Genomic DNA, 19485 nt, shown 5'->3' on the forward strand with positions numbered 1-19485 from the left:
GAATTATAAATTCTTCTCTCAAGGAAGGGATCACCTCTTAATTTCATTAATTATTCCCTACTACCAAACACAGTGTTTTATTTGCAAAATAACTCAATAAACATTTGTTATTCTGGATACAAAATATAAAATAATATTTACCTAACTTAGGACATACTAAAAATAAGAGCTTCAGAGTTCAGAATATTAATATGACCAGATTTTCCACAAGTAACAAGAATACTCTAAGGCCGAAAACAACTTTTAAAAACAGAATAAAAGCATAAATCTAAAATATTTTTAAAATGCATATAATTTGTTACACTGTATAGAAAGTTAATGGGTAGAGCCATATGTTAATTTAAATGTGATGCATTTAGGGTGTCATGTGAAAATATATTTTCTAATGGAATGTTCAATGCAGTAAAAATTTGTGTGAAGTTAATAGTTTATTAACTTCTAAACCATACAACAGTGAGCGTCCTTAAAGAATGAAGAAAATGACGTGCATTAGCATTCTAAATTCAGGTAGTTCTGTAGACGAACAGGAATTAGAAGTGAAAATATTCCATTTGGGAGCATACTGTTGGTCAGTAGTTGAGCCCTGATGGTTATTCTGCAAAGATGTAATGGTTCACATGGATCTTTGTATCTTGTTGAAGGAATGTAGTCCAGCCAATTTGAAATAATTGGACGTCTTCCTAAACTTAGCTGTGTCTAAAGAAAAGGGAAATTATAAACATTTTAATTGTTTTATTTGAATTCACAAGATGCATCTTAAATTTATTTAACCCTTATAATATTTTTTTAAAACATTTTCACTCGAGGCAAGAACTTTTACTCCCATTTTATTCCCCCAATCATATATAAGGTTTAATGTGTCTAAGGACACAAAACATTATTTCTTACAACAATGAATCTGTATGTTTTTAATTTTAGACAGATCATACACTTATGGTTTATTAGCTTCTTCTAGAGTAGTGTTGCCAATTTGACCAGTTTGACTGGAATTTTCTAGGAGACTTTAGAAAATATTAATCTGAGGTTCTACTCCAGAATTTCTGATTTAGTTAGTGTGGGGTTGGGCACAGATAACATAAATCCTAAAAGTTCCACCAGGTGATTCCAACCATTGTAGAGTAAAACTACATACTGCTGAATCATGAGAAGACCTAACACACGAAGATAACTTTTTACGTTTTAGTTAAGCTACCCTTTTAAAGATTTAGTTCTAGAAGCCAAATGTTATTAGGCTGATTTAGAAGTAAAAGACATTGCTGTGTTATAGAGGTACTTCTCCAGAAGAACCTACACTCTACAGACTACATGCCACTTTAACTTAAGTGATATATAATTTTTCATTGTCCAATAAACAATTATTTAAAGAATATCTCATGTATACTCAGCATTGACCTTGGTGCTTGGGATAATTGCTAGGCTACGCAAAATAGACATAGCCTCTGCAATCACAGAACTGTGGTCTAGAAGTAAAGATATCTAAACATATATTTACAATAAAACTGGCAAATGTGGAAATGAAAAGCAGGGTTATTTAGAGTTCTTTAAGCTGGTTTTTATGCCATTTTTCACCTTATTGCTCAATGCTACTTCACTTATTAAGCTGAAATTGATTGGAATCCAACTTTAACTCCTTTGCCACTCAGGTGATTTTGATCAACTCATTCTCTCCTAGTACTCTGCTATTTTGAGTGTACCTCAGCAATAGCATTCATGGACCTGGTTGAGAATCGATATGTCCTATAAAAAATGTGCAGGACTAACACTGGACAAGGACAAGCAAATTACTAAAGAAGCAAAAAAAATTTTTTAACATTTTTATTGGAGTATAATTGCTTTACAATGGTGTGTCAGTTTCTGCTGTATAACAAAGTGAATCAGCTATACATGTATGTACATCCCCCTTTCTCCTCCCTCTTGTGTCTCCCTCCCACCCTCCCTATCCCACCCATCTAGGTGGTCACAAAGCACCAAGCTGGTCTCCCTCTGCTATGTGGCTGCTTTCCACTAGCTCTCTGTTTTACATTTGGTAGTTTATATATGTCCATGCCACTCTCTCACTTCGTCCCAGCTTACCCTTCCCCCTCCTCGTGTCCTCAAGTCCCTTCTCTATGTCTGCATCTTTATTCCTGTCCTGCCCCTAGGTTCTTCAGAACCATTTCTTTTTTTTTTAGATTCCATATATATGTGTTAGCATACGGTATTTGTTTTTCTCTTTCTGACTTACTTCACTCTGTATGACAGACTCTAGGTCCATCCACCTCACTACAAATAACTCAATTTCTTTTCTTTTTATGGCTGAGTAATATTCCATTGTATAAGTAAAGAAGCAAAAAAAATTTTTTTTATTTTTTTGTTTTAAAAATTAGTTGCCAAGGACTTCTCTGGCAGTCCAGTGGTTAAGAGTCTGTGCTTCCAGTACAGGTGGCGTGGGTTCAATCCCTGGTCAGCGAACTAAACTAAGATTCCACATGCCATGTGGTGCAGCCATAAAAACAAAAACACAAAATTTGGTGCCAGGGCTTCCCTTGTGGCACAATGGTTAAGAATCTGCCTGCCAATGCAGGGGACACAGTTTCGAGCCCTGGTCTGGGAAGATCCCACATGCCGTGGAGCAACTAAGCCCGTGTGCCACAACTACTGAGCCTGCGCTGTAGAGCCTGTGAGTCACAACTACTGAGCCCATGAGCTGCAATTATTGAAGCCCACACACCTAGAGCCCGTGTTCCACAACAAGAGAAGCCACCGCAATGAGAAGTCCGCAGACCACAACCAAGAGTAGCCCCCGCTTGCCACAACTAGAGAAAGCCCATGCGCAGCAACGAAGACCCAATGCAGACAAAAATAGATAAATAAAATAATTTTTTTAAAAAAATGCTTAAAAAAAAATTGGTTGCCAAAATAATTTGACGAATTTGCTGTCCTTACAGTTGGCCCAGGCATGGTTGATTGATATGCATTGTTAAAGCTTAAAAAAATTAAAGACCCAACAGAACTATATTTCTTAGGAGTTTATTTCTGAAGTCACACCTTTAAAGATAAGGGGAACTGCTAGATTCCTTGGTACTTTGACTGGTTTAAATTTATAGGGGTAGCTTTCTTTACCTTATGCAGACTTATTTCTCTTTTTTAAAATTAATTTTTATTGGAGTATAGTTGCTTTACAATGTTGTGTTAGCTTCTACTGCACAGCAAAATGGAACAGTTATACATATACATATATCCCCTCCATTTAGGGCACTACAGTGCATTAAGTAGAGTTCCCTGTGCTGTACAGTATGTTCCCATCAGTTGTCTATCTTAGACTTATTTCTTGATACTAATAGACATGATACAATTTGATGCTGAAACTTGCAGTTCATTTTGACAGGATAAACATGCCCTTCATGTGCTTGATTTTTTTTTTTAAACCTTATCAAGGAGAAACTCTTCACATTTCTGAGGGATAGATATTTTCAATTGAGCAAATATTTAAAGCCTTTATATTTTCATGCTTAAAATTGTTCAGGAATTTTGAAAAGGAAAATATGTTTCTTGGTATGTGATTATAGTGGGGAGAAATGTAACTTTGATTTTACAATATTCTATTGGAAAAGAAGTCTGTTAAAAGTTTAATTTGTTCTGTTTTGTTTTTGTTTTTAAATTTAATTTATTTATTTTTGCCTGCGTTGGGTCTTTGTTGCTGCGCGTGGACTTTCTCTAGTTATGGTGAGTGAGGGCTACTCTTCATTGCAGTGCATGGACTTCTCATCGCGGTGGCTTCTCTTGTTGCAGAGCATGGGCTCTAGGCTTGTGGGCTCAGTAGTGGCGGCTCGCGGGCTCAGTAGTTGTGCACAGGCTTAGTTGCTCCGCGGCATGTGGGATCTTCCCGGACCAGGGCTCAAACCCGTGTCCCCTGCATTGGCAGGCAGATTCTTAACCACTGAGCCACGAGGGAAGCACTGTTCTGTTTTTGAGACATAGAAATCCTAATAAACAGGTTATTATGTAATTAGAATATAATAACATACATCTACTTAATAACTACTAAAATAAACTATACTAACTTAAAATTATTTCATATTTAGAAGACATAAAATTATGAAATAAAAGAGCTAATGCTCAAGATAATTAGAATTTTGACTATTTTTAATTTATAAGCATATACTCAGTGATTCACTGGATTGATAGATGAAAAATTATTCTTGCCTCACAATTTTATCTTAAAATTGATCAATATTTGAGCCCACACCCAAAGTACAGTACTTTGCTTACCTCTATTTCCCTGGTTGAAATGACAGAAAGCACTCTGGAACAAATCACTAAACATTTTTTGGCATCTTCCTGGACGTCTACCAGTTCATGATCAACCATTATTCTCACTCTTGAGGAGTAAAGCAATATTGTTAACACAATGTTGATAGGGTTTTTTTCTCTTTCTACGATTCCATATTGCAGGAGTATTTTTAAGATACTGGATTGTCTCATCTGAGCTACGTAAAGTAGAGGTGTGATTCCACTTAATGGGCTTGGACAGTATACTGGTGTGAAAGTTCTGTGAATCAGACAAACAAGAAAAACCTCATTGAATATAGAATTAAGAAATGTGGTAAAAACTTTGTCTTAACAGTAAAGGGAAAATAATAGTATTATCTTAAATAGTAAATATTTTAAATAACATTAATGTAACTTCTCCTTTATATATAGTATGTCTTAAAAAGAGTTTTCCACTCCGAACCTAGGCCAACCTGAAGGTCAAAAAATAAGAAAACTGGGGGGCTTCCCTGGTGGCACAGTGGTTGAGAGTCCGCCTGCCGATGCAGGGGACACGGGTTCGTGCCCCGGTACGGGAAGATCCCACGTGCCGCGGAGTGGCTGGGCCCGTGAGCCATGGCCGCTGAGCCTGCGCGTCCGGAGCCTGTGCTCCGCATCAGGCGAAGCCACAGCGGTGAGAGGCCTGTGTACCGCAAAAAAAAAAAAAAAAAAAAAAAAAAAAAAAAAAAAATAAGAAAACTGTACTACACACTTAAATCCCGTTTACACTTGTAAAAACAAACAAACAAAAAGATTTACAATGTGTGGAAAGTGTTTAGTTTTAGTAATAGCAATTCTGTTTCTCATTTGAGAAATCCATAGTGATTAGAACTAATATTGATATAGTTCTAATATTGATATAGTTCTAATAACTAATATTGATATATGGAAACTGATATAGCTCTGGAAAATCTAAAATGGAAAAGAGGGACAGACTTTTTTATTTCGCTTTATTAATAGAACAGAATTCTGTGACCCTTTTGTTTTTGTTATTCTTGATCATTTATCAGGCTTGAGATTGAATTGAGTTTGAAAATTAGACTGAAAAGGAATAAGTGCAACTACCTTAATTCTATTTTTTCACTTTAATAAAATCAGAGTTGGTATTTTCAGGTTGAAGAAATGTAAATTATGATGAGGGTCATATCAGGTCCCTCAAGGACAGAATTTAATTTGCCTTCTTCAGTAGAGTTTTGAGAGTTCTCTGAAATCTTGTTTTTCCTGGAGTGCTATATGATGACTGGACTTGAAAACTTCTCCTCCCTTATGACAGAAATGAAAATGTTATTTTTTTCTAATTGTGTATAGTTCTTGCAATTGTTTCATTTAATAGACATTTATGTTTGCTATTGAATTGGTCACTATATGTAGATAGGACATGATAGAATCAACCACAGGGAATTTTGTATTAATTATCAAGCTTTGATTTGGCCAAGTAGACATGGCTTTTAGCACTAAAGGTCCTTGTCTCTGGAATTCTCTTGATTGATCTAATAAAATACTAATATATTCTGCAGAACAGCATATACAAACTATAAATATTAGTTTTGGACAGTTATGCCTAGCAAGAAAAGCATTATTCAAAAAGAACTTTAAGATTTCAAATAATTAAGATGGGAAGCAACATGGTATAGTGTTAAAAACAATAGAGATTTAAAGGTTCTAGGTTCTAGGTTTTAGTTCTCCTAACTAATAAGTCAGCTTCTTTGAGTCTCCATTTCCTCATGCATTTATGTATTCATTTGCTCATCCATTCATTAACTAATTTATTTAACACTGGCTTGTCCAGAGTGTAGTGAGTACTAGATATGCAAAGATGGAAGATGTAGTCCTTGATCTCAAGATGCTTATTATAGTCTAGTAAGGGAAACAAACAAGTAATTCAATAAATACATTACAAGATGATAATTGCTACGATAGAAACATGCTTGGGGAACTGTAGAAACACCAAGGAGGGACACCTAACTCTACCTGGGTTAGTCATTGCCTGTAGGTTATCCTGGATCTAATACTTGAAGGTCATAGTAGGTGTTTGGCAATAAAAAGATTGGAAAGAATGTTTCATTTACAAACATAAACCAACACTGGAATATTGTTATGCAAGAACTAGCTATATAAAATACATCTTTTGTATTAGATGAGTTCTTTGGTTGAAGTGTATTTGGGGTCCTAGAGACCTCTCATATGGTGATTCTCTTGTCAGGAGCTCCAAAAAGTACAGTTTGAAAATTACTAGACCAACTAGTTTATCTCCAAAGCTTCACTGAGCTCTGAAATGCCAAGATTTTGTGATTAAAAAAAAAATAGTATGGTGCAGTGCAGAATAGTGTTTTAGAAATTAAGAAGTGGGATTTTTGTCATCACTCTACCAGTGGCACTATATATATCCTTCTAACTCTGTATAAAGTATATATACACTCTCTCCTAGAGTCATCTCCAGATCATTATTGTCCTGAACATCTCATCTTTTTCACAAATACTTCCAACACATATCCAAAATTGAACTTCTAAACTACTTCTACATTCCCTCTCCTGATTGTTGGTATTCACTTTCCCAAACCACCACTGCATTCAACTCTTTTACATTTCTTCGATTTGTATATGTTCTTCCCTTTCATTTTCAATTCTGGGACAAGTCTTGCTCATCATATAAGACCCTGTCTAATAAACTCTATGGCATTTTGTACATAGCTCCATTAAGCTCTTATCATTTTGGACAACTTGCTTAATATCTCTAATCTTTCATTTTCTTATGTTCAAAATCAATGCGTGGGCAAGATAAACTATAAAATTTTAAGTTCTACAGGGCAATACTCTTTGTCTGTTTAATACACTTTTATATCCCTAAATGCCTAGAACAATGCTTGGCCCATAGTACATACTCAAATATATGTTAATTGATTTTTTTTTACCATTATCCTGAAAATTATTATTAATTTTAAAGTTATTCTGTAGCTTTCGGGCCTAGTCAGAATTTTAGTGAAGCACAATCATTTAACATTTTCAAAAGCAGTCTAATTTATTCATCTTGCTAACTCTTAAGAAGATATTTGCCTTAAGAGACTTACAAGTATGGGAATTCACGGGACTTAGGGGAAAAAAATACTGTAAGTGGCCCTTGTTAAGATTTAGAGATATTAGTTGATTTTAAGATATTAAGATTGACATTACTGTAGAAGATATTTTGGACCAAAAATGTTGAAAACGTATAAACTCAAATAGGTTTAAAATGAGATTCAAAAGTCTAGTCTGTACCCAAATGACATATAATTAATCCTCATGTTTAAAGATCATGTTATTGTAAACCAAAATTTGCTTAATCTGTCCTGACAGTTAATTATTACAGTACTTATATGGATGGAATGAGGCAAGCAAAGGAAGAATCAATTTTTAAATGTGAGGTTAATGAACTGAACCCTCTGTATCTGAAAACCTGTCATATATGCACTTATGAAATGGGACATAATATTTCCATATAGACATGCAGGGAATGATTCCATTTTGTAGCTATAATAATTATTTCTAAAAATTTTCCTAGCATTTCTCTTCTGGTTTCCAGCTGCCAATTTAATAGACCTTTCTTCATAATAATTTTATCTTTGATATTTGACAGTTGACTTTCTTGAGATGTTTTCCCATGACTCCGTGGGACCATTCTCTTCAAGTTATGCATCTACCTCTTTGACTATTCATTCTCAACCCTCTTTCACTGATTCCTCTTCCTCTGCCCTCAACATCTAGGTAAAGTAGATTTGGCGTTTTGACTAATTTTCATCTGATTAATTGTTCTCAGGCAATTTCATCTATGACCATAACATGATAACTACTGTCTGTTAATTTATTCAACAAATACTTACTGAATGCATACTGTATGCCAGGCACCCTTTTGGGTACTTGGGATATATGAGTGAACAAAACAAAGATGCCGCTTCTTGCTAATATAGTAGTGAGGGATAACAGACAATATATAACAGAATGAACATAGCAAACAAACCAATTTCATAATATGTTAGAAGGTTTGATAAGTATTCTGGGAAAAAGAAAAAGTAGTGCAGGATTAGAAGTGTGGAAGTGCTGGGAAGGTGCAGTGAGGGCATTTCTCAATTTTATTTTATTTATTTTTTTAATTTAAATTCAGTTGACATGCAATATTATATTGGTTTCAGGTGTATAACATAGTGGTTTGATATTTATACACAATATGAATTGATCACCACAATAATCTATCACCGTACAAAGTTATTACAATATTATTGACTATATTCCCTATGCTGTAAATTACATCCCCATGACCTATTTATTTTATAACTAGAAGTTTGTACCTCTTAATCTCCTTCACCTATTTTTCCCAATTCCATACTACCCCTGCCGTGAAACCAACAGTTTGTATCTATGAGTCGGTTTCCTTTTTGGTTTTTGTTTTGTTTTTTAGATTCCACATGTAAGTGAAATCATACAGTATTTGTTTTTCTCTATCTGACTTGTTTCACTTAGCATAATACCCTCTAAATCTGTCCATGTTGTCACAAATAGCAAGATTTTATTTTTTTGTATGGCTGAGTAATAATACATTGTATATATGTATATATGCACAGACACCACTTCTTTATCCATTCATCTATTGATGGACACTTAGGTTGCTTCCATATCTTGGCTATTGTAAATAATGCTGCAAGGAACATAGGGGTGCATGTATCTTTTTTAATTAGTATTTTCATTTTCTTCACATAAATACCCAGAAGTAGAATTACTGGATCATATGGTAACTCTATTTTTAATTTTTTTGAGGAAACTACATACTATTTTCCATAGTGGCTGCACCAATTTACATTCCCACCAACAGTGCACAAGGGTTCCCTTTTCTCTATATCTTCACTAACACTTATTGGTGGTCTTTTTGATAATATGTGTTCTGACGGGGGAAGGTGATATCTCATTGTGGTTTTATAAATTTATTTATTTATTTATTTATTTATCTGTTTATGGCTGAGTTGGGTCTTTGTTGCTGCACATGGGCTTTCTCTAGTTGTGGTGAGCGGGGGCTACTCTTGGTTGTGGTGCACAGGCTTCTCATTGCAGTGGCTTCTCTTGTTGTGGAGTGCAGGCTCTAGGCATGCGGGCTTTAGTAGTTGTGGCACACATGCTCAGTAGTTGTGGCTTGTGGGCTCTAGAGCGCAGGCTCAGTAGTTGTGGTGCAGGGGCTTAGTTGCTCCACGGCATGTGGGACCTTCCCGGACCAGGGCTCAAACCCATGTCCCTTGCATTGGCAGGCGGATTCTCAACTGCTGCGCCACCAGGGAAGCCCCCTCATTATGGTTTTAATTTTCAGTTCTCTGGTGATTAGTGATGTTGAGCATCTTTTCACATATCTATAGGCCATCTGTACATCTTCCTTGGAAAAAAATACCTATTCAGGTCCCCTGCACCTCTTTAAATTTGATTTTTATAATATTGAGTTGTATGAGTTCTTTATATGTTTTAGATTTTTTTTTTTTTTTTTTTTTCAGTATGCAGGCCTCTCACTGTTGTGGCCTCTCCCGTTGCGGAGCACAGGCTCCGGACACGCAGGCTCAGCAGCCATGGCTCATGGGCCCAGCTGCTCCGCGGCATGTGGGATCTTCCCGGACGGGGACACAAACCTGTGTCCCCTGCATCGGCAGGCAGACTCTCAACCACTTGTGCCACCAGGGAAGCCCTATATGTTTTAGATATTAACCACTGGTTGGATATATTGTTTGCACATAACTCTCACCACTCAATAGGTTGCCTTTTCATTGTTTTGATGGTTTCCTTTGCTATCCAAAAGCTTTTTAGTTTGATGTAGTCCCATTCGTTTAGTTTCGCTTTTGTTGCCCTTGCCTAAGGATACATATCCAAAAAAATATTGCAAAGACTGATGTAAAATTGCATACTGCCTATGTTTTCATCTAGAAGTTTTATGGTTTCAGGTCTTATATTTAGATCTGTAACCATTTTGAGTGTATTTTTGTATATGGTGTAAGAAAGTGGTCCAGGTTGATTCTCTTGTGTGTAGCTGTCCAGTTTTCCCAACACCATTTATTGAAGATGTTATTTTTTCCCCATTGTATATTCTTGCCTCCTTTGTTATAGATTGATTGACAATATAAGCATGGGTTTATTTTTGGACTGTCTATTCTGTTCCATTGATCTATGTGTCTGTTTTTGTGCCAGTACTATACACTTTTGATGACTATAGCTTTGTAGTATAGCTTGAAATCAGGGAGCATGATACCTCCAGCTTTGTTCTTCTTTATAAAGGTTGCTTTGGCTGTTTATGGTCTTTCAAGATTCCATACAAATTTTAGGATTATTGGTTTCAGTTTCATGAAGAATACCATTGTTATTCTGATAGGGGTTGCATTGAATCTGTAGATTGCTTTGCGTAGTTTGGACATTTTAACTGTTAATTCTTTGAATCCATGAGCATGGTATATCTTTCCATTTATTTCATCAATATCTTCAATTTCTTTCATCAATATTTTATAGGGTTTTTTGTGGTAAGTTTATTTATTTATTTTGGCTGCATTGGGTCTTTGTTGCTGTACACAGGCTTTCTCTAGTTGCAGCAAGAGGGAGCTAATCTTCGTTGCAGTGTGCGGACTTCTCATTGCAGTGGCTTCTCTTGTTGCGGAGCATGGGCTCTAGGTGCTTGGGCTTCAGTAGTTGTGGCTTGCGGGCTCAGTAGTTGTGGCGCACAGGCTTAGTTGCTCCGCAGCATGTGGGATCTTCCCAGACCAGGGCTCAAACCCATGTCCCCTGCATTGGCAGGCGGATTCTTAACCCCTGCACCACGAGGGAAGTCCCAATATCTTATAGTTTTCAGAGTACAGGTCTTTCACCTCCTTGGTTAAATTTATTGCGAGATGTTTTATTCTTTTGATACAATTATAGATGGGATTGTTTTCTTAATTTCTCTTTCAATAGTTGGTAACATTTAGAAATGCAATAGATTTCTGTATTGATTTTTTATCCTGCAACTTTACTGGATTTGTTTATTAGTTCTAATGAATTTTTTGTGGACTCTTTAGGGTTTTCTCTGTATAGTATCACGTTATCTGCAAATACTGACGGTTTTACTTTTTTCTTTCCAATTTTTCCAATTTTGTCTCTTTTTCTTTTTTGATTTGCTGTGGCTAGGACTTCCAATACTATGTTGAATAAAAGTGGTGATAGTAGGCATCCTTTTCTTGTTCCTGATCTTAGAGGAAAAGCTTGCAGGTTTTCAACTGAATAATATGTTAACAATGAGTTTATCATATATAGCCTTTATTATGTTGAGGTATGTTCCCTCTATACCCACTTTGTTGAGAGTTTATATCATAAATGGATGTTGAATTTTGTCAAATGTTTTTTCTGCCTCTATTGAGATGATTATGTGGTGTTATTCTTTGTTTTGTTAATGTGGTGTATCAGGTTGATTGATTTACACATATCGAACCATTCTTGCATCCCTGGACTAAATTCTACTTGATCATGGTGTATATTCTTTTAATGTATTGTTGAATTTGGTTTGTTATTCTTTTGTTGAGGATGTTTGCATCTGTGTTCATCAGGGATATTGGCCTGTAATTTTATTTTACTTTATTTTATTATTTTTTTCAAAGTGCGTTTATCTACTTTTGGTATCAGGCTAACGTAGGCCTCATAGAATGAGTTTGGGAGCATTCCTTCCTTTTCAGTTTTTTGGATGGTTTGAGAAGGATTAAGTCCTTTTTGAATGTTTGGTAGAATTCATGAAAGTGTCTGGTCCTGAACTTTTGGCATTTTCCAATTTTAAATAGGATTATAGGAGAGGGCTCTACTGAAATGTGACATTAGATAAAGAAGAAGGGGATGAAGAAGTTAGCCATTTGGACATTTAAGAACCCTAAGGCAGGAGAGTGTGCCTGGGGTGGTGGAGGAAGAGTAAGGGAGCCTGTGTGGCTAAAAGTGTGAAAAGGGTGAGGGATAGTAGGAAATGAGGACAGAGATAATGGGATGTCACATCGTGTAAAGCCTTGCAGATCACTGTAAGAACTTCATCTTTTACTCTAAATGGAATGGAAGAGCCACTGGAGATTTTGAGTAAAAAAAAGCAGCACGATCTCACCTTTATTGAGAATTTGTTATGGAATAGAAGGAGAGAAATCACTTAACTTAGGTGATAACAGTGGAGATGATCAAATTCTGTATATTGTTTAAAGGTAGACTCAACAGATGTCCTGACAGACTAAGATGTGCAATGTAAAAGAGAGACATCAAGGATGACACTACATAATAGCTACCTACTGCACATCTTTACCTGGATATCCCTTAGGCAATGCAAGCACATGCATCCAAAACTGACTTTGTAGCCTCTTGTAATAATTTTGATAGATTTGTGGCATGACCATTGTGGTAGACTGAAATAGCCTCTCAATATGGCAAAAGGGATTTTGCAGATATAATTAGGATAAGGATCTTGAGGTGCGAGATTATCCAGGGGGGCCCAGTATAATCACAAGAGTCCTTATAAGAGATGTCAGAGAATGACAGAAGCAGAGCCAGTGAAGGAGATAGGACTACAGTGTTGGCTTTGAAGATGGAGGAAGAGACCATGAAGCAAGGAATGTAGGCAGCTCTAGAAGCTGGCAAAGGCAGCTAGAGTATCTAGCTAGAGCCCTCTAAGGCTCTCCCTTAGAACCTCCAGAAGGAACCCACCCTGTGACATCTTGATTTTAGCCCTTGTAGCCTCATTTTGGACTCTGACCTTCAGAACTATAAAATAATAAATTTATATTATTTTAAGCCACTAAGTTTGTGGCAGCTTTGTTACAGCAGCAAAAGGAAGCTAATACAATCATCAACGAGTCTCAAAATTTAGAAATTTGAAGAGTAACTCTTCTCTTTCATTTTCTACTTCTAGTCACCTACTGTAATGCCTGGTTATTCTATTTAGTAATATCTCTTCTTTTCCCTATTGCTGTTGTTTTTAGTTTAAGTCCTCATTATGATTTACCTAGGGACTGGGGTGGGGGATGGTGGCAGAGCAGATTAGTTCTTCCCCCAAAACTATTATAAGTACACATGTAATCTTAGTTAGCACACTGGGCATGCTATGCAAATTCAGTTTCAAGCACGTCCTCTAACCACCTCCCTCTTTTCAATCAGATTGCTTCCCTCAACCCTTCCTCTACAGAAATTCTGGACCTGCCATTCTACCTGGAGTGTTTGAGCTGGAGTGTAGGGAGACTAACTAGTCTCCCTAATTCTAGCTGCACCCTCCCTTACCACAGTCCAGTCTTCAAATGGGAGCTGATGAATCTTTTCATACTTCAAGTCTGAAAAGACCTTCACTTATTGGGCATCACCCATGGTATAAATTTCAAATTCCTTGGTATGGCCTACAAAGGTCCTTCAAGGGCTCTCTTTTAGGCCTTATCTGTCACTATTACCTGATTTCCATCTCACTCTCTAGCAATTGCTGAATTGCCTGTAGTCACTGGATACAACATGTTTGTATTTCTCTTGGCTTTAGTCAGCCTCTCTCTGCCTAGATTACATTTCTTCAAGGGAAAGACAGGGAAAACTCCTTTTTACATTTTAAAAATAAATTTAAGACATCACCTCTTCTAAAGTGCCTTCTCCGATACCAGCTCCTCCCCAATATTAACGACGTCCTCTGTTCTTTCTACCTCTATATGCTTCTATTTTTGAACTTATAGTATAATTATAATTTTTTATGGCTTATGTACTAGTCTGTGAGCTCTCCAAAATCAGGAAATATGTCTACTTTGTTTTTGTATCCTCAGCAAATAACACAGTGCCTGGTATTTAGAAAATGCTTAATAAATGATTATTGTTATTTTAACTGAATGATGTCATCTCTCTTTATCCACTTACAGTCTTCCATACTGTGACATTTATTTTTGCAGGTTTATTGCAAAAATGAACAAACTTAAGTTCCTTTCTCTCATTAATTCTGTCTCTTCTCCTCCAGAGACCTATTTAGACACCTCATTATTGGATTAGCGAAATTATCAAACTGGAGTGTATACAAGGGAAGGTGACCAAAGAATGATGCTGCTATGGAAATAAAGAACAACAGATAATAGGAAACATAAGGTATTTATTATGGGGACATAATAGCTATGTTCAAATATTTGAGAGGTTTTCATACAGGACAGAGAATGAGTAGACTTTGTATTCTATATCTCTGGGGGCAGAGTTGGAGAAATGGAGACAGAATTCAGTGCACTATGAGGAAGAAGAATCTAATAAAGCTGTATAAAAATTCATTTTTTCATCCAACACAATCTTCATTAACCACTTACTATGTATCTGCATAGTTCTAGACATGAGGATTCAAAGCTGAAGCAATAGTCAAAGTTCCTCCTTTCATGGAGCTTACTTTTAGCAAGAGTAGACAGTGGACAACAAATGTTGTGGTTGGAATATAGTGTTCAAGGGGGAGAATGACGTGAGATTAGAATTCGGGAGATTGGATTTGGGGACATATCATATGGGAGGTTTTTTTTGTTTTTTTTTTAATTTTTGGCTGCGTTGGGTCTTAGTTGCTGCGCGTGGGCTTTCTCTAGTTGTGGCGAGCCAGGGCTACTCCTCGTTGGGGTGTGCGGGCCTCTCACTGCGGTGGCCTCTCCCGCTGCAGAGCATGGGCCCTAGGCGCGTGGGCTTTGTTAGCTGTGGCCCACGGGCCCAGTTGCCCTGTGTCACGTGGGACCTCCCGGACCAGGACTCGAACCCGTGTCCCCTGCATTGGCAGGCAGACTCTCACCCACTGCACCATCACAGAAGTCCCCATATGGGAGTTTTAAAAAATGGTTATTGAGTTTGAATTTTATTTCACCTGTAGTAGGAAAACTTTGGATGATTGTAAGCGTGGGTAGTATGGCCTATTTTACATTTTTATAAGGTCACTCAGGCTTCTGAGTCAAGAATGGATTGTAAGAGGGAAGAGTGGAAGATGGAAGACTCTTTAGGAGTCTATTGAAGTTGTCTAGACAAGGAACAATGGTGGCTTCACCTACGTTGGAAACAGAGAAGATGAAAAGTATAACTAATTGTTACATATTTTAGAGATAAAATAAAAAATATTTGCTGATGTGTTGTGAAAGAAAGAGAAGAAGCAAACATAAATCCTAGATTTTTGGCCTGAGCAACAGAGGCCATTAATCAAGTGCAGAATTCAGGGGAAGGAGCAAGTTGGCAGGTATAGTGTGAGTAAGATCAGTATTCTGTTTTGATTCTATTAAATTTGAGATGCTCTGTGGAGATGTTGAGCAGACAGCCTCATATAGGAGGAGTCTGGAGCTCAGAGGAGAGGTCATGGCTGGAGATAAAGATTTGGGAGTCATTGGCATATCGTAATATTTAAAGTCGTGGGACTGGGTAAAATCTTTGAGGGAAAATGAGTGGCTAGGAAAGAGAAGGGTCCCTGGCAAAGGAATGATTTACCTCAGGAAATAGTTAACTCACTACTACTAGAGTTGTTCAAGCAGAGACCAGGTGAGCACCAACCAGAGATGCACTCTGGGAGTTGCTGCCCAGGAAGAGGGGTTAGGGGAGGTTTGCTGATGAATTCTTAGGTTCCATCTGAATTTAAAATTCTGTGAATCTGAAAGATCCTAAAGATATTGTGGTACTTAGAATTGGCCTGTAATGTGTTTTACCTTGTGGATGCATCTAAGTCAAAACCTGTTAGTCTTCAAACAGTTTATTAAGACAGTTGTTAATGGCACTCTATCATGTCCCACCATATGTTTTTCTTTCATTTTCCTTTCTTTCCTTTCAGTTTTCCCTTCTTGCCCCTCATTAATCTTTTTTTTAACTTATCCTCTCTTCCTTTGTTTTACTTCATTTTTCTTTCCCATGGGCCTGCCAGGGATACACATAGGCACTAATTAACCCAGCTAGTGACACTCAGTGTTAGAAGCTGCTGATCTCTGCTATAGTTACAAATATAATGGTTGTAAAACAACCAAAAAGTACTACTTGGAGTTTTATTTATTGATATTGAAGACTTCAGCTCTCAGTTTTTGTACTTGGGTTATCATTAAGGAAAGTAATCCAGTGGTTCTCCATCACCACAGTGATACACAATCAAGAAAACAACTCTGCTTCAGGCAGAATCTAAATTGGTTTAGTCTTAAACTGATCTTATCTGTCTTGTTTTTCATTGAATACATGGTTCTATCATCATGCCTAGTACAGTGCCTCATGCATAGTAAGGTGATAAGTACTTTGTTGAATGAATGAATAAATGCACAACTGTTCTAATCAAACTAATACCTAAAACCAAAGACTAAATTGCAGTTAGTGCAAACTAAGTAACTTTAAAATCTGTATTACAGACTACAACAAGGTCATATTGGACATTTTATTCTAAGATCCTCAGTAGTATTCATTAGCTAGATTGACATGTTGAGACAATGTGAAAATTTCGTTCTATAGCAGATTGAATCAGGTATTTGACTTTCACTGTGTTCAATTCTGGAGAATTTGGAATCAAATTTATAATGTTTAACATAAAAATAGGGAATTATTATGTTTAACAAGTATGACTAAGTGAATATGTGTGTATATCCTGAATTATACTTTGAAAGACAATTTAGATAGTTTATAGATAAACATTCTCAGTATTCTCAAAAAGAAGAGATCACAGTATTACAAAAAACAATGTCTTTGACTAGTTACAGAAATCTAGGTTGTGTAACACTGCATTACCTTGAACACTTACATATAAGTTTTATAGAGCAAACCACTAGTAATTTATTGGTACATAATAATTTACATATAGGTAAAATTTTATTGAATAAATAATGAAGGAATGAACAAATGAATGAGCAATCAAGTCAGGATTCTTTATCCATATGTAGTCACTATGCATATACATTTTAGAAAAAAAGAAATAGTATATCCTCCCAAAGAGAAATTTTCTCCTTTTATGTTGAAAACATATGAGATTATTACCTCCATACCAGTGCCAGGTTACAACTTCTGTCTTGAACATAGTCTTTTGCCCTCTTGAGGAGCAATTCCACAAAGTCAGGATTACCTTTTCTGGTGAAAACCCAGTACAGAATTGTATTCACACATATTTCAGTAAATTCAAGATTAGAATTTAGTTCAAAACAGTATCTTGATGTTTCCACAAATGCAATATAATCTGTGAGTAGTAGGTCAAACCGATCCAAGTCTCTGTACCTCAGAATTTTTGCCAGTGTTCTATAAATCCTGGGTTCATAACAGTGATATCCCCACTGACCCAAAAACTACAAGGATGGTCTTTCAACAATTTTGTCAATGAGATCTCAGAATATATTGCTTTGTGGACAAGAAGTCTTTCGACATAATTTAGAAGATTTACTCATTGCTACTTAAGGCAACGATATAGAAATAAAATCACAGGAAGTCATACTGTAATCCTTGAGTTACTTTACAAACAGGAAGTGCTCTTTAAACTGTAGCCAGAAATAAATATCATGTGAAATATTACCATCAAGTACTGGATGACATCACAATAGATGGAGATCTGTCATCAGCATAGATCAGAAATTTGGGATATTATATGTAACTAGTGACCTTTGAGAAAGACATATTGGACAGAAATGGTACATGGGAGAGCTATATAATATTAATATATAATATATAATATATATTGTATATTATATATAATATATATAATATATTATATATATAATATATATAATAAGATATATTTTTAACTTTCTAAGACTTCAACTCAAGCTAGTATGATGTTTATCAAGTGCTAAAAGTACAGTCTATACATTAGACAAAATAGTATTAATAATCAGACTGATTATTCTTCTTAGGCTATCATATAACAAAGAGATAATGATAGAGTGAAAAAATTCAAGTACTGTTGTTCTCATGTTCTGCATGAGGACTGCACATTCTCACTTAATCTTCATAGGATATTTTCCCTATGTTATAGTTGAGGAAACTAAGTCTTAGATAGGTTAATAAACCTGCCAATAGGCACTGTATTAATTCTCAGAGAGAAAAGATGTCATACAATATTAAACAAAATTTGGAAACTTTGTTTTAGAATTGTAAGTTTTGTAGAGATTATTCCTCTATATATAAGGCAGAATATATACAGTGGGGGCATTAAAAGTACTTCAAGCTGGGGTTTCCCTGGTGGTGCAGTGGTTAAGAATCCGCCTGCCAATGCAGGGGACACAGGTTCAAGCCCTGGTCCGGCAAGATCCCACATGCCATGGAGCAACTAAGCCCGTGCACCACAACTACTGACCCTGCTCTCTAGAGCCCACGAGCCACAACTACTGAGCCTGTGTGCCACAACTACTGAAGCCCACTTGCCTAGAGCCCATGCTCTGCAACGAGAAGCCACCTCAATGAGAAGGCCACGCACTGCAACGAACAGTAGCCCTTGCTCACCGCAGCTAGAGAAAACCCACACACAGCAACAAAAACCTAATGCAGCTGAAAATTAATTAATTGATTAATTTTTTAAAAAGTACTTCAAGCTTATTATGGCATCCTTGTCTCAGTAAAATAAAGCAGAAATATGTTAAGATTGTTTTATCATTATTTTGTAGTTAATGCTTCAGCCAACTTTGTTAAATTTAACAACCTTGAGTGTATTTATTAGCAATTTTAAAGGTATTTAAGTATTTTCTTTTTCCTTTTGCATATTTTTCTTTACATAACATGAATGATGTCTCTTTAGTAAAGGGAAGTTATAACTTTAGGTTTACTGTAATATACTTCCAGTAATATTGTATTTTATAAAATCCAAACTCTCTTTTAGCATAAAACCTAATAAATACTGTCATCTTTGTAAAAACTAAGAATTTTGTTGTTTTCCTCTACTTTCTTTTTCTTCTTTTCCCTAATTCAAAAAACACATTTTTAATTGAACTATTTTTATTGATTTCTTAATAATACCAAATATAAAGGTTGTAAAAAATTGAAACATAATAGAACCAGTGAAACTCCCTCCTTAAGATAAACACATTAGTCCTAAGCATAGGCCATGCCCACTGCCCAAACCCCGCCCCTGCTTAGGCCACGCCCTCCACAGCCAAGGACTTTCCACCTTTTTTTTTTTTTTCCTCCTCCTCTGTTTAACTACTGTGGTTCTGTTTTACCTTCTGGTTGTTGTTTCATCTATATTTTTATTTTTGTATTCTTTTTTTTTTTTTTTTGGTA

At 36.1% G+C, this 19485-nt stretch overlaps 1 protein-coding gene across 1 annotated transcript; it reads right to left on the bottom strand.

Annotated features, from left to right (window-relative positions):
- Positions 1 to 489: 489 nt before the first annotated feature.
- ASB17 (ankyrin repeat and SOCS box containing 17) lies at positions 490 to 17660 on the bottom strand. The gene is given in 3 exon segments (XM_065886509.1): positions 490 to 696; positions 4252 to 4531; positions 17260 to 17660. Coding segments are annotated over 3 exon segments (888 nt in total).
- Between the last annotated feature and the right edge of the window lie 1825 nt (positions 17661 to 19485).

The sequence above is a fragment of the Phocoena phocoena genome, chromosome 1, assembly GCF_963924675.1.
Source record: "Phocoena phocoena chromosome 1, mPhoPho1.1, whole genome shotgun sequence".
NCBI classification, from domain to species: domain Eukaryota; kingdom Metazoa; phylum Chordata; class Mammalia; order Artiodactyla; family Phocoenidae; genus Phocoena; species Phocoena phocoena.